General features: G+C 45.8%; 1 protein-coding gene across 1 annotated transcript; it reads left to right on the top strand.

Moving 5' to 3' along the window:
* Nucleotides 1-3,866: 3,866 nt before the first annotated feature.
* Nucleotides 3,867-10,963, top strand: LOC121562701 (UPF0472 protein C16orf72 homolog). The gene is made up of 4 exons (XM_045219371.1): nt 3,867-4,300; nt 5,467-5,547; nt 7,232-7,540; nt 10,660-10,963. Exons 1-4 carry the CDS (start codon nt 4,105-4,107, stop codon nt 10,932-10,934), a joined length of 861 nt encoding a protein of 286 aa, XP_045075306.1. The 5' UTR covers nt 3,867-4,104; the 3' UTR covers nt 10,935-10,963.
* The last annotated feature ends 4,029 nt before the right edge of the window (nt 10,964-14,992 follow it).

Here is a 14,992-nt window from a genome sequence, read left to right as displayed (position 1 = left end):
GACAACACCCAACGACCTTTTTTTTTTTAGCAGCGATGGAGTAACGCGCTTGGCCCTAACCACTGCTCCATAATTACCGGCCGTCAGCCTCCCTCTCCTCTTGGTGTGCCGGTTGGTGCGCAGTCCAACTGTTGCCTGCCGTATATAGCCTCCTGCTGCTCCAGCGCCACAGCGCCACGCCACGCCAGGATGCCCTTGTTTTTTTAACAGCGTCTGGTACAGACATTTGCATTCATAAGTTGTGCCTCGTCTCCATCTCTCCACTTCCATCTTATTTCTTTCTTGTTTGTGTTGCCTTGATCTTGTCTGTCATTTCATTGCTTCGGTCCGATGACAGGGAGGGTAGCCATGGAGACATGGCCATTCCACCGAACCTGCCCCCTGAGAGAGTTCCTTAGCCACTGAAGATCCTTCTCTGTGGGCTCTCGGGGACAGAGGGTTGTAGTCTTCAGCCAGGTACAGGTCCTCCACGGACTGCACCTGGTTGGGCCACGGCTGGCTTCCCTCCACTCTCATTCCACATCCATACAGCCGATGTTGTGAAACCGCCAAAATAGACCGCATGGCTACACTTATGAGCTCCACCGGTGCATTCGCACGTGGTAGAGAGAACTCCCTGGTCACCTAGAGAGACCTGCCAACAGGAAGGATGTTAAGTGCCACATGCCTTTCAGTGCATGACTCTGAACACCTTGAAATGCATTTGTTGTAAGAAATGTGCTACATAAGTCAACTTTGATTTGATTGATGACATTACTGTTGTAGAATATTTAATTAACTGTCATTTTCACATGAGGACAAGTGCAGTTTTTCCATAAACCTTTCATTAATAGCTTGGGATTTTATCACTTGACATATCAATCATATAGTGGGAAGGGATCCTATAAATCAAGACTGTGTGAATGCATATACCACTCTGAATAAATAAATACTGTGCCTTTGAAGATTTGTCTCTGGTCATGAAACTACACTGAACAAAAAATATAAACGCAACATGTAAAGTGTTTCCACAAGCTGAAATAAAATATTCCAGAAATGTTCCATACGAACAAGAAGCTTATTCCTCTCAAATTTTGTGCACAAATTTGTTTACATCCCTGTTAGTGAACATGTCTCCTTTGTCAAGATAATCCATCCACCTGACAGGTGTGGCATATCAAGAAGCTGATTAAACAGCATGATCATTACACAGGTGTGTTCTATAGCACCTTCAAGGTCCCTTCTCAGATGACCTTGACCCTCTGACTAAACTGTGGGAGAAACTTCACCTCGTAAGAATCGTACTTTTCTGGGACAGAGATATTGAAACTGTAATGTCATTTTAAAGGGGTAAAATGTACAAGCAGCCAAATAGGATAGTCACAGATTCTGCCTAAAATGTACTGAACAGATCAAGATAAACTGACTATTTAAAGATGCACTATGCAGAAATCCCTCCGCCATATCCTGTTAGCTAAACATTATAATCGTTCGCTTAATTTCTGTTTATGTGACAAAACAAGCAAGTGTAGAGAACCAAGTGTAGTGTAGAGAACCAAGTGTAGTGTAGAGAACCTAGTGTAGTGTAGAGAACCAAGTGTAGTGTAGAGAACCAAGTGTAGTGTAGAGAACCAAGTGTAGTGTAGAGAACCAAGTGTAGTGTAGAGAACCAAGTGTAGTGTAGAGAACCAAGTGTAGTGTAGAGAACCAAGTGTAGTGTAGAGAACCAAGTGTAGTGTAGAGAACCAAGTGTAGTGTAGAGAACCAAGTGTAGTGTAGAGAACCAAGTGTAGTGTAGAGAACCATTGTACCCAGTGGTGCGTATCCATGGGTGCCAAGGAAGCTTGGCTTCCCCCCAAGAAAATGGACTGAGAGAAAAAAAACATTAAAATAATTGATCTTTCAATTTCTATGCTTCATAGTTTTCCTTGGATTCGTAAAGAGGCTGAACGTATCTCACCGGAGAAAGCATCCCAGTGAGCGAAACAGCGCCCCCTCTGTCTCCGTATGTGTAGGCCCATCTATCTGATGCTGTCTGGTCAAAAAGAGTATGACATTGTTGCCGCCCGTAGCATTGAACGCAAGGGAAGCCAGGAGAGCACTTGGCTTCCCTTGATAATTTTTTTGTGCTAAAGAATAGTCCATCAGCTTTGAGCTAAACTGAGTAGACTCAACTGTGAATGGTCCTGGCACACCCCCAAAAAAAAAAAAAGTGTCAAGGGAAGCCAGTTTGAATTTGGCTTCACCCCAATCACATCACATCAAAAGCACACGTAATTTACAGAAAAAAAAACTTGAATTGTTGCCAGTCGTTGTGATGTTCTCCGGTGGCTAGCTAGCTAGCTAAAATCGTCCCTTTCCTAAAATAGCTGTGGATGGAGATAGGGATTTGTATTTGTGGTGTTACTTAATTCAGACGTTGTGCCCCTGGCCTAAGAGGATGGAAGCTCAACATGTAGCTAGATGTAGAAGGCTAATGTTAACTAGCCTGGCTCATCGTTGCCCATGAAAGGAAGTTAGGCTAGCTAGCGAGAAAACATTTTAGCCAGGTAGCCTAGGACAACAAAAAACTAAAAGCTTGTACTGTATGACTGAGTAATGAAAGAGAGGAGGATGGCGTTTGTCGACAAGTAGGGTGAGTCAACACGTTTTTTTCTACTTGCACGCTCACAGAAATCAGTACCATGGACAGCCACATCATATTTAGCTTACGTTGATTGGACTAAATGGTTTTTTTGTATCTTTTAGTTGTCACTGTATTAGACTAAGCAGAGGTGATTTGATGATGTTGAAATGTTGAAGTTGAAATGGTGCTGGAATAGTGGAGGCAGCTGCAGTTTTCTTTGTGACTTGTGGTAACTCTCCGTGGACTCTCCAAAACAAAACTTAAGGGAAGCATAGAAATAGAACACATAGAACAGATCTACCGCTTGTATGGAATAAGCATATGTATAGTTACTTTTGCCATAATTCTTATAAGTCATGCATATAAACAGAAAGAATATATATTTCCCAACATTTTGGTGTAGATTCCCTCTAGCTACTCAGGAAGACACTTCTGAACAAGCACATGACCTTGTGAGGATCTGACATTCTGGGGCAGAGATTTTGGAACTACGGTGGCAATTGTTATCCATACAAGTTGACATTTTTGAGGTAATTATCGATTTCAGCCATATTCACTGAATGTAAAGAAAAAATAATGTATATATATATATATATAATAATAATATATATATAATAATATATTTATTATATATATACTTGGAATTCCTGATGACTATTTCCATTATGGCCATTTTAACCAGATTTGACCTTTGAAACCCCTTTAAAATTGCCTTAAAAATCTAAATGTAAGCTGTTATCCGGCCTAACTTTATGGATCTAACATTATTGTTTGATCTAGCATGGATGACAGCCCGTAACAAGAAAAACAAATAAAGGTTGGCTGGTCTACTAAAGGGGCCCATTTTTTAATTATTGGGCTACTTTCTGACTGTAGGCCAGAGTTTGAGGCTAAATAATATCGGTTGTAAACTGCCCTCACCTCCCCCCCTGTTATCCGGGTTGCTTGGGACCTCCCTACCCTAAACCCTACCTTAACCCTTACCTAACCTTAACCATTTTAAACGTCAACTTGTATGGGGTAGGGACATCCCAAGGATCCTGATAGCCCATGACCCTCTGGACAGACACGGTATGACAGTCAGGGGCAGGGATCAACGTTGTTGTTCTATGACGTCCTCTTCCCACATCCAATGAAGATTTGAGGATAATTCGGAGAACAACGCCCAAAGCACCACTGCGGCCCAATCGTTATGAAGCATTGTGAGAAATAGGCGGGGTTTGTTAACAAGCACGTTACATGTTTTTTAAGAAATTCTCTGTCGACGACTCCTTCAGTTTGTTGAGAACCGGGTGCGATGACGACTAGCTAGCTAGCGTTAGCCACCCAATGTTTTCACAATGCGGATCTAGCTAGAACAACAGCTGTTATTTTTTAAGCGTTTCTACGGCGAATTTACCAAGCATCCGATTAGTATTCGCGTCTATAAGGGAAGAAAAAAAAAACGGGGCGACTTATAATAAAACCGTAACGGGAATAGACGCTTAATTGCTATTATTATGGAGGCGAAGAAGGAGGAGGGCGAAGTGGAGATCCAGGAGCACGGTCCCGAACATTGGTTCTCCAAATGGGAGCGGCAGTGTTTGGCCGAGGCGGAGCAAGAGGAGCCAAGCGAGGACGAGTCGGAACAAAGTCGGCAGAAACTATGGCACCTCTTCCAAAATTCCGCTACTGCGGTCGCACAGCTATACAAAGGTCCGAATACTTAGCTAACAACTAGCTAGCATTTAGCTAACTTGGATAGCTTTTTTTTAGCTAATTGGCAGCTATCAGATAGACTCGAGTGGCAAGGCAACAAAGGATATTAACGCTAGCTAGCTCGCTGTTTTTGTTGGCAACCATTTTAAAATCGCAGACCATACTTGTAGTCTGTTAGAAATGTAGTTAATATGAAATTAACTAACATTGGCTAAGAATAATTTGTCATCTTAACCCCCTGCTAGCTTGTCGACGTTAACTGGCTGCTAACTTAGCTAGCTAGTTTACGTTCGCTCATTTCAGGAACTTGCCAGTAACAGTACTGTAGCTAGCTCGGAGCTAACTAAAGATAGCATAACTACAACTTTTTTAAATCTATTTTGACCGCTGTACATCGTTCAAGTGATTTACATGTCTTTGTTCAAAATGTATTATGTCGAGTTTCGCCAATTTTTGTCTCGAGTTAACTAGCGGTCTGGCCGTAACGCCGTTAGCTAAACAAAATGGCGAAGCGCAGGGAGGAGTTTTTCGGTTGAAAACAACTATTTGCTATTTACGACCAAGCCGTTTCTGTTGTCTGACACTCCGTCCGCTTGACACATTACAACACTTGACTATTCACCTGGTCTGGCCAATCCATTTAACGATGAGGTGAATTTATAATAACGCTGACAACGTTACTAGGACAAAATGGCGATGGGATTATGACTAATGTTAGCTATCTGAGATGCTATAAAAAATGGTTATTTCTAGCTAGCTAACGTTAGTCTACCAGTCATCACAACGTTCTACATTGAAATCTTTAGTAAAACAACCACTATGCCGTCATAGCTATATTAGTTTTGCCCGTTGTGTCCCAAGCCAGTGTTCAGCTAGCTAGATAACTGTCGCTGCTTTCTTTGCCATAGGTTTGGTCTTCGCATATAAACACAGTGAAGTCAGTCTCATGCAGCTCAGTCAGACAAAATGGCGTTGCTTAGCCAAGCTGAAGCAAGTTGAAGGGTCAAGTACAGAAAGTTGTCTATTCAAAGTTACGCTGGCCGGGCAGAGTTGCAGTCTACTTAGAAGATGACGTATGTTAGACACATAAACATGGAATGAATGGTATGTATGGTCAATGTCATGTTGCGCAGGTTGTAAACATTTCCTGTTTGTGTTTTCAGACAGAGTTTGTCAACAGCAGGGGCTGTCTCTCTGGGTTCCCTTCCAGAATGCAGCTACTGCCGTCACCAACCTCTACAAAGGTAACAAATGCTGTTTTTTAACTTCTTTATTGTGTGTTTTTGTCTTGGCTGTGTGAGACTGTGTTGTGTGTCTGTGTTTCATCAGCCTATGAACTCGCTGCTGCTAAAATGATTTCCCGGGGGACACTCAGTGAACTAGAACATGGTCTACCACCCTAACCTCTCTCTCGCTCTCTGTCTCTGTCTGTCTCTCTGTCTGTCTCTCTGTCTGTCTCTCTCTCTCTGTCTCTCTCACTCTCTCTCTCTCACCCCCTCTCTGTCTCTCTCTCTCTTTCCCTCTCCTCCATAACTACACCCATACTCAGTGTTGTAGCTAGATCACCAGGGTCCTGTTCACTAGGACATGAAATGGAAGCATAAATGCAGTTGTGGGGAACCTGTCCAATAGCAAATGCTTATTTTTCTTTGTTGTTGCAAGCTGCTTTCTAAGGGTGTGCACTATTGAATACAACTATGTATGCATGAGGTGAGGGTAAGGGCTGGGGTTGTTTCTATTGAGCTCAGTTTCAATGCTATTAGTCATTATGTGAATGTGTTGGAGACTAATGCTACCTGCTATTAGCACTGTAAGTCATTATGTAAATGCATGGAGACTAATGCTACCTGCTATTAGCACTGTCAGACATTATGTAAATGTATTGCAGACTAATGCTACCTGCTATTAGCGCTGTAAATCATTATGTATATGTCTGGAGACTAATGCTGCCTGCTATTAGCGCTGTAAGTCATTATGTAAATGTTTTGGAGACTAATGCTACCTGCTATTAGCACTGTGAGTCATTATCTAAATGTTTTGGAGACTAATGCTACCTGCTTTTAACACTAAGACAGTAAGTAATTATGTAAATGTCTTGGAGACTAATGCTACCAGCCTCTCACCCTCTCTCTCTCCCCCCTAACAGAGTCGGTAGAGTCCCACCAGCGGAGCTATGAGCTGGGGATCCAGCGGGCGTACCATCCTCTCACCCTCTCTCTCTCCCCCCTAACAGAGTCGGTAGAGTCCCACCAGCGGAGCTATGAGCTGGGGATCCAGCGGGCGTACCATCCTCTCACCCTCTCTCTCTCCCCCTAACAGAGTCAGTAGAGTCCCACCAGCGGAGCTATGAGCTGGGGATCCAGCGGGCGTACCATCCTCTCACCCTCTCTCTCTCCCCCTAACAGAGTCGGTAGAGTCCCACCAGCGGAGCTATGAGCTGGGGATCCAGCGGGCGTACCATCCTCTCACCCTCTCTCTCTCCTCCCTAACAGAGTCGGTAGAGTCCCACCAGCGGAGCTATGAGCTGGGGATCCAGCGGGCGTACCATCCTCTCACCCTCTCTCTCTCCCCTAACAGAGTCGGTAGAGTCCCACCAGCGGAGCTATGAGCTGGGGATCCAGCGGGCGTACCATCCTCTCACCCTCTCTCTCTCTCCTCCCTAACAGAGTCGGTAGAGTCCCACCAGCGGAGCTATGAGCTGGGGATCCAGCGGGCGTACCATCCTCTCACCCTCTCTCTCTCCCCCCTAACAGAGTCGGTAGAGTCCCACCAGCGGAGCTATGAGCTGGGGATCCAGCGGGCGTACCATCCTCTCACCCTCTCTCTCTCCCCCTAACAGAGTCGGTAGAGTCCCACCAGCGGAGCTATGAGCTGGGGATCCAGCGGGCGTACCATCCTCTCACCCTCTCTCTCTCTCCCCCCTAACAGAGTCGGTAGAGTCCCACCAGCGGAGCTATGAGCTGGGGATCCAGCGGGCATACCAGCGTCGCAATAAAGACGTGCTGGCCTGGGTGAAGAAGAGGAGGAGAAACATCAGGAGGGAGGACCTCATCAGCTTTCTGTGTGGCAAGGCCCCGCCCCCGCGCAACCCCCGTCGCGATGCGCAGACGCCCAAACACGGGCACGGACACGGACACGCCCTCTCTGTGATGTCACCCAGCAGGCCGCCGCCCACGGAGAGCGGGTCGTCTGTGGAGGCTGACCTGCAGCCCTTCAGAGAGGCCATCGCACTGCACGGTGAGAAGGATACACACACACACACTGCACAGTGATGCTACACACACACACACACACTGCACAGTGATGCTACACACACACACACACACTGCACTGTGAGTTTACACACACACTGCACGGTGAGATACGCTCTTTCACTCTTTTTTTTTTTCTCACTCAGTTTCTCTGGGAGAATCCCAATGGCATTTTCTTCATTATTCGCGGCCTCGCCTCCTCGAAACCCATTGGGTGAGAAGGTCAGAGGTCCCGCCCCTCTGACGTTCTCATCCAATGGGTTTTGAGAAGGAGCAAGGAATCAAGGAAATAATATTTTATATAGCGCTTCTATAAATATACATTTTTATATACAGTGAGGGGGGGGAAAAGTATTTGATCCCCTGCTGATTTTGTACGTTTGCCCACTGACAAATAAATGTTCAGTCTATAATTTTAATGGTAGGTTTATTTGAACAGTGAGAGACAGAATAACAACAAAAAAATCCAGAAAAACGCATGTCAAAAATGTTATAAATTGATTTGCATTTTAATGAGGGAAATAAGTATTTTGACCCCCTCTCAATCAGAAAGATTTCTGGCTCCCAGGTGTCTTTTATACAGGTAACGAGCTGAGATTAGGAGCACACTCTTAAAGGGAGTGCTCCTAATCTCAGTTTGTTACCTGTATAAAAGACACCTGTCCACAGAAGCAATCAATCAATCGGATTCCAAACTCTCCACCATGGCCAAGACCAAAGAGCTCTCCAAGGATGTCAGGGACAATATTGTAGACCTACACAAGGCTGGAATGGGCTACAAGACCATCGCCAAGCAGCTTGGTGAGAAGGTGACAACGGTTGGTGCGATTATTCGCAAATGGAAGAAACACAAAAGCACTGTCAATCTCCCTCGGCCTGGGGCTCCATGCAAGATCTGGGCGGCAGGTAGCTTAGTGGTTAAGAGCGTTGTACCAGTAACCGAAAGGTCGCTGGTTCTAATACCCGAGCCGACTAGGTGAAAAATCTGTCGATGTGCCCTTGAGCAAGGCACTTAACCCTAATTGCTCCTGTAAGTCGCTCTGGATAAGAGCGTCTGCTAAATGACCAATTTATTATTATTATTTTAATTTAAGATCTCACCTCGTGGAGTTGCAATGTTCATGAGAACGGTGAGGAATCAGCCCAGAACTACACGGGAGGATCTTGTCAATGATCTCAAGGCAGCTGGGACCATAGTCACCAAGAAAACAATTGGTAACACACTACGCCGTGAAGGACTGAAATCCTGCAGCGCCCGCAAGGTCCCCCTGCTCAAGAAAGCACATATACAGGCCCGTCTGAAGTTTGCCAATGAACATCTGAATGATTCAGAGGAGACCTGGGTGAAAGTGTTGTGGTCAGATGAGACCAAAATGGAGCTCTTTGGCATCAACTCAACTCGGCATGTTTGGAGGAGGAGGAATGCTGCCTATGACCCCAAGAACACCATCCCCACCGTCAAACATGGAGGTGGAAACATTATGCTTTGGGGGTGTTTTTCTGCTAAGGGGACAGGACAACTTCACCGCATCAAAGGGACGATGGACGGGGCCATGTACCGTCAAATCTTGGGTGAGAACCTCCTTCCCTCAGCCAGGGCATTGAAAATGGGTCGTGAATTGGTATTCCAGCATGACAATGACCCAAAACAAACGGCCAAGGCAACAAAGGAGTGGCTCAAGAAGAAGCACATTAAGGTCCTGGAGTGGCCTAGCCAGTCTCCAGACCTTAATCCCATAGAAAATCTGTGGATGGAGCTGAAGGTTCGAGTTGCCAAACGTCAGCCTCGAAACCTTAATGACTTGGAGAAGATCTGCAAAGAGGAGTGGGACAAAATCCCTCCTGAGATGTGTGCAAACCTGGTGGCCAACTACAAAAATCGTCTGACCTCTGTGATTGCCAACAAGGGTTTTTCCACCAAGTACTAAGTCATGTTTTGCAGAGGGGTCAAATACTTATTTCCCTCATTTAAAATGCAAATCAATTTATAACATTTTTGACATGTGTTTTTCTGGATTTTTTTGTTGTTATTCTGTCTCTCACTGTTCAAATAAACCTACCATAAAAATTATAGACTGATCATGTCTTTGTCAGTGGGCAAACGTACAAAATCAGCAGGCGATCAAATCCTTTTTTCCCTCACTGTGTGTATATATATATAACAGACTTCAGGTGATTGCGGGACTAAACCTGATATAATAATATGTATTTTATACGCCGCTTTTCATTACAAAGAGAATCTCAACGACGCAGTAAAAACAAACAAAACCCATGTAGAGCGAAAGGCTGGGCAGTAGCTTAATGTGGAGATCTGTCAGGTCTTGGTGATGGTCTTCACCAGCTTCAGATGATAAGGTGTTGTTCAGAAAGGCTGGTAGCTTAATGCCAATACCATACTATATACAGTGTCAGTTCCAGGGTCAGTTCAATACCATACTATATACAGGGTCAGTTCCAATACCATATTAACAATGTGCAGGGATACTGGAGTGATGGAGGTATATGTATGTATGTATGTATGTGTATATATATATATATATATATATATATATATATATATATATATATATATATATATATATATATATATATATATATATATATATATATATAGGGGTCAGGTGACTAGGATATATGATAAAATGAGTAACAGCAGCATAAATTATGATTCTATGTGCGTGCTTGTGTGTAGAGTCTTGCCATTAGTTCAGCTAACTGCCTAGCCAAGCCAAACAAACTGACTTGCCATTAGTTCAGCAACTCCATGGGTCAAAACCACCAGATATTGTAGCTCAGAAACACTAAAGAAGTCCCCCCCCCTAAAAAAACGTAAAATAAAAATACTTAAAACAATGTACAGGAGCTCTCTGCCTTCTTCACGGCGCCATGGCAACCACAGAACTGATTAATTAAATGCAATTGGGATTCTCCCCCCCTATCTCACCCAGCTCTCCCTCTAATCTCTCAGTCTCTGGGTAGATGTGTATAGACACTGCTTGATTTTTACTGACACCTGTGTTGTAATTCCCCTCCAGTCCTGAGTATGTCTCTTAACACCTGTATAATAATATTATTATTATTAATATTGTTGTAATTCCCCTCCAGGCCTGAGTGGGGCGATGGCCAGTATATCCGTGCGTTCCGGTGCCCCCGGCTCCCCGACGCACCTAACACGCGACAGCCCCGTCGCTCCGCAGCTGGGTCGTAACCGTAGGAACGGTCTCCACGACGTCGACCTGAACACCTTCATCGCCGAGGAGATGGCGCTCCATTTGGAGAACGCGGCGGCAACCGCTGCAGCCAATAGGAAGAGGGCATCTGCCCAGTGCAGTGATGTCATCACAGACTCGCCCACCCATAAACGCAACCGGATGCTCTGAGTATCCCGGATATCACACATGCACACCGACTCATACACACACGCTCAGACACATTTCACACACGCTCGCGCACACAAATTACACACAAAACGCACACTAGATATTTTTCTTCACAGTCGCGGGGCCGAGCTGATTGGATGATGACTGATGCACCGGCCGGCCAATCAACCCCTCCCAACCTGGCCCCTCCCACTCTGTGTTGCTTCCAAATAAAGAAACATGTAAATGGAAAAAAAAAGCCACTTATCCCTCCTCCCTCTGTCATCCCTCCTCCCTCTGTCATCCCTCCTCCCTCTGTCATCCCTCCTCCCTCTGTCATCCCTCCTCCCTCTGTCATCCCTCCTCCCTCTGTCATCCCTCCTCCCTCTGTCATCCCTCCTCCCTCTGTCATCCCTCCTCTCTCTGTCATCCCTCCTCCCTCTGTCATCCCTCCTCTCTCTGTCATCCCTCCTCCCTCTGTCATCCCTCCTCCCTCTGTCATCCCTCCTCCCTCTGTCATCCCTCCTCCCTCTGTCATCCCTCCTCCCTCTCTCTGTCATCCCTCCTCCCTCCCTCTGTCATCCCTCCTCCCTCCCTCTGTCATCCCTCCTCCCTCCCTCTGTCATCCCTCCTCCCTCCGTCATCCCTCCTCCCTCCCTCCGTCCGTCATCCCTCCTCCCTCCGTCCGTCATCCCTCCTCCCTCCGTCCGTCATCCCTCCTCCCTCCGTCCGTCATCCCTCCTCCGTCCGTCATCCCTCCTCCCTCCCTCCTCCCTCCGTCATCCCTCCTCCCTCTGTCATCCCTCCTCCCTCTGTCATCCCCCCTCCCTCTGTCATCCTCCCTCCCTCTGTCATCCTCCCTCCCTCTGTCATCCTCCCTCCCTCTGTCATCCTCCCTCCCTCTGTCATCCTCCCTCCCTCTGTCATCCTCCCTCCCTCTGTCATCCTCCCTCCCTCTGTCATCCTCCCTCCCTCTGTCATCCTCCCTCCCTCTGTCATCCTCCCTCCCTCTGTCATCCTCCCTCCCTCTGTCATCCTCCCTCCCTCTGTCATCCTCCCTCCCTCTGTCATCCCTCCTCCCTCCGTCATCCCTCCTCCCTCCGTCATCCCTCCCTCATGTTTGGCATGACAAGGACTTGTAATGACTGTGCTGGTAGCTCACTAGCAGCCTGTCTAGACCCCTGGGATGAAACTATGTATTGGCCGTGTGTTCTGAGTGGTGGGCTGGTGGGGAGATTGGGACAGACCTGCCTCACCCCCCTGTTACTAGGGGTGTATTAAAGAGGGGGGGGGGGTTCTGTTCGGGTCCTGAGGCCTAGAAGCCTTCATGTTTTAGTAGCCCCTCTCAAGCGCCTGTGTCTGTCTCTCGATGCGTGTTTGACAGAACTGTCACTAAGTGTGTGTGTGACTTGTCTTTTGAGGAAGCTGCTATCTCTGGCACAGCGGGAGGTGCTGGGGTGTGTGTCCGCAAGCACGTGTGGCTGTGTGTGTGTGCAAGCCTGTGTGTGTGTTTGTTCCGCACAATCCTGACTGGATTCATGTATATTTCTGTTTTGTTTTATAAAGCAACCCCCCATAGCTCTTCCTGTCTCTTCTCTATAACCTTTAACCCCTAGTTCTTCCTCTCTATCTATCTACTGTGTATATACATTATGACAACTAGGTGCTGCTATTGTATGATGCAGACATACATGTGGTACATATTGTAAAAAAAAAAAAAAAAAAGAAGAAATGCAAAACCATTGAATTGTTAATGTAAAATAATGATTCTGGCATTAAACAAAACAAGCTTTTAACTATTAACAGTTTTAATGTTTGTCTTTTTAACCAGGGATGAAAATGTAAGCTAGCCCGGGGATAGTACTGCTCCAGGCTAGTAGTAAATGTACCAAACTAGCCCGGGGATAGTACTGCTCCAGGCTAGTAGTAAATGTACCAAGCTAGCCCGGGATAGTACTGATCAGACCAGGCTAGTAGTAAATGTACCAAACTAGCCCGGGGATAGTACTGCTCCAGGCTAGTAGTAAATGTACCAAACTAGCCCGGGGATAGTACTGCTCCAGGCTAGTAGTAAATGTACCAAACTAGCCCGGGGATAGTACTGCTCCAGGCTAATAGTAAATGTACCAAACTAGCCCGGGGATAGTACTGCTCCAGGCTAGTAGTAAATGTACCAAACTAGCCCGGGGATAGTACTGCTCCAGGCTAGTAGTAAATGTACCAAACTAGCCCGGGGATAGTACTGCTCCAGGCTAGTAGTAAATGTACCAAGCTAGCCCGGGGATAGTACTGATCAGACCAGGCTAGTAGTAAATGTACCAAGCTAGCCCGGTTGCCAGTAAAAATGTGTTTTCAAATATTGCATGGCACATATTTTGGACCTGAATGTTGCCCAGGCTAGTATGAATTGCGGTCTAATAGCCCGGATGCCCAGTGCCCAAAACCCTTAAATTCCATCACTGTTTTTTTAAACTATGAACGGACTCTGAGGATTAATCTGTTTTTAACAACTGAAGCCCGTCACGTTACTGTTGCAGGATGACAACAAAACAATTATCCAAAGCAATTTCCCTTTCTCTGAGTTTAGTTAGCGTGCCGACGGGAGATCGATGTGTTGTAACCGTGTGTTGGCGGTAGGAACGTCGTCAAGCCGTTTGGGGAACCGAAGATGTAAACAAAAGACGGCGACAGAAACAGACCGGAACAGCAGTTCACCTTTCTGCCACACGGGGGCGCCAGAGACCAACATCACCTCCCATCTGCTCTGACAACAGACACCACAGAATCTCCTGTCTCCTCAGACACCACAGAATCTCCTGTCTCCTCAGACAACAGACACCACAGAATCTCCTGTCTCCTCAGACACCACAGAATCTCCTGTCTCCTCAGACACCACAGAATCTCCTGTCTCCTCAGACACCACAGAATCTCCTGTCTCCTCAGACACCACAGAATCTCCTGTCTCCTCAGACACCACTTCTCTAGTCTCATACGCAGTGACTAGGTCTGCTATGGTCATGTCTTCTCTAGTCTCATACACAGTGACTAGGTCTGCTATGGTCAATGTCTTCTCTAGTCTCATACACAGTGACTAGGTCTGCTATGGTCAATGTCTTCTCTAGTCTCATACACAGTGACTAGGTCTGCTATGGTCAATGTCTTCTCTAGTCTCATACACAGTGACTAGGTCTGCTATGGTCAATGTCTTCTCTTCTCACTGGGCGAAAAGTGTCCATATCAGGAGATATCTTCACATGACCTGTTTGATATTCTAGAGAATGCAGACCATGTCCAATGTATTTTTGGGAGTTTAGTGGATTAGCACCATATCCTGACTGAATCCAGTTGTCTTTTAGATACATATGAAATTGGGATTACTCTGAATATCACACATGGACATTTGCTATGGCCGGATATGGACTCGTTCAATATCCTGAGATATGTGACATCCTGTTTTCTCTCTTCCTGTTGACAAATACTGACTGTATACATCGCATATCTGGGTTTTCTCAGCACAATGCAAGATATGCTTCTCTTGGCTGAGGTCCATATCCGGATATGGATATGCTTTCTGATATGCTGAAAATAAGGACGATTTCTGATGCATTTCTGTGTTTTCAGCACATGCTCAATAATTGGACAAATACGAAATCCATATTTTTCTTTCATGCACGAATCGTTTTGGGATTCCCTCCAGATATCATACATGGTACGGCCGGATATTGACTCATTGGATATCCTGAGATGGGCGTATGTGGACGGACGTCTTACTTTCTCTATATGATGACAAATACTGACAGTAGGCCACATAGTACATTTACTCAGCACGTACAATGCATATGGTCTTGACTGATATGCATTTTAATATGCTAATTAAAAAGGGGCCATTTCTGATGCTTATTTGAGTTTTGAGGACATGCTCAATAATTTGACAAATATTAAATCCATATCACCCTTTCAGGCACTAGCTAAACCTTTTGTATACCGTCTGCAGAAAGGAAGCTACAAGCGCTGTAACTGGTAGCCTAGCAACAAGGATCAGTCTTTTCTGCTGTGGAGTTTCCAACTGTCATTTTTGA

The sequence above is a fragment of the Coregonus clupeaformis genome, unplaced genomic scaffold, assembly GCF_020615455.1.
Source record: "Coregonus clupeaformis isolate EN_2021a unplaced genomic scaffold, ASM2061545v1 scaf2325, whole genome shotgun sequence".
NCBI lineage: Eukaryota > Metazoa > Chordata > Actinopteri > Salmoniformes > Salmonidae > Coregonus > Coregonus clupeaformis.
This window is presented reverse-complemented; position numbering and strand designations above follow the sequence as displayed.

Excerpts from the sequence above, each read along its gene's own strand:
- LOC121562701 (XM_045219371.1), top strand. The coding sequence starts at position 4,105 with ATGGAGGCGAAGAAGGAGGAGGGCGAAGTGGAGATCCAGGAGCACGGT. Across the intron at positions 4,301-5,466 it reads GGTCGCACAGCTATACAAAG|ACAGAGTTTGTCAACAGCAG; the intron begins GTCCGAATACTT and ends TTGTGTTTTCAG. Across the intron at positions 5,548-7,231 it reads CGTCACCAACCTCTACAAAG|AGTCGGTAGAGTCCCACCAG; the intron begins GTAACAAATGCT and ends CCCCCCTAACAG.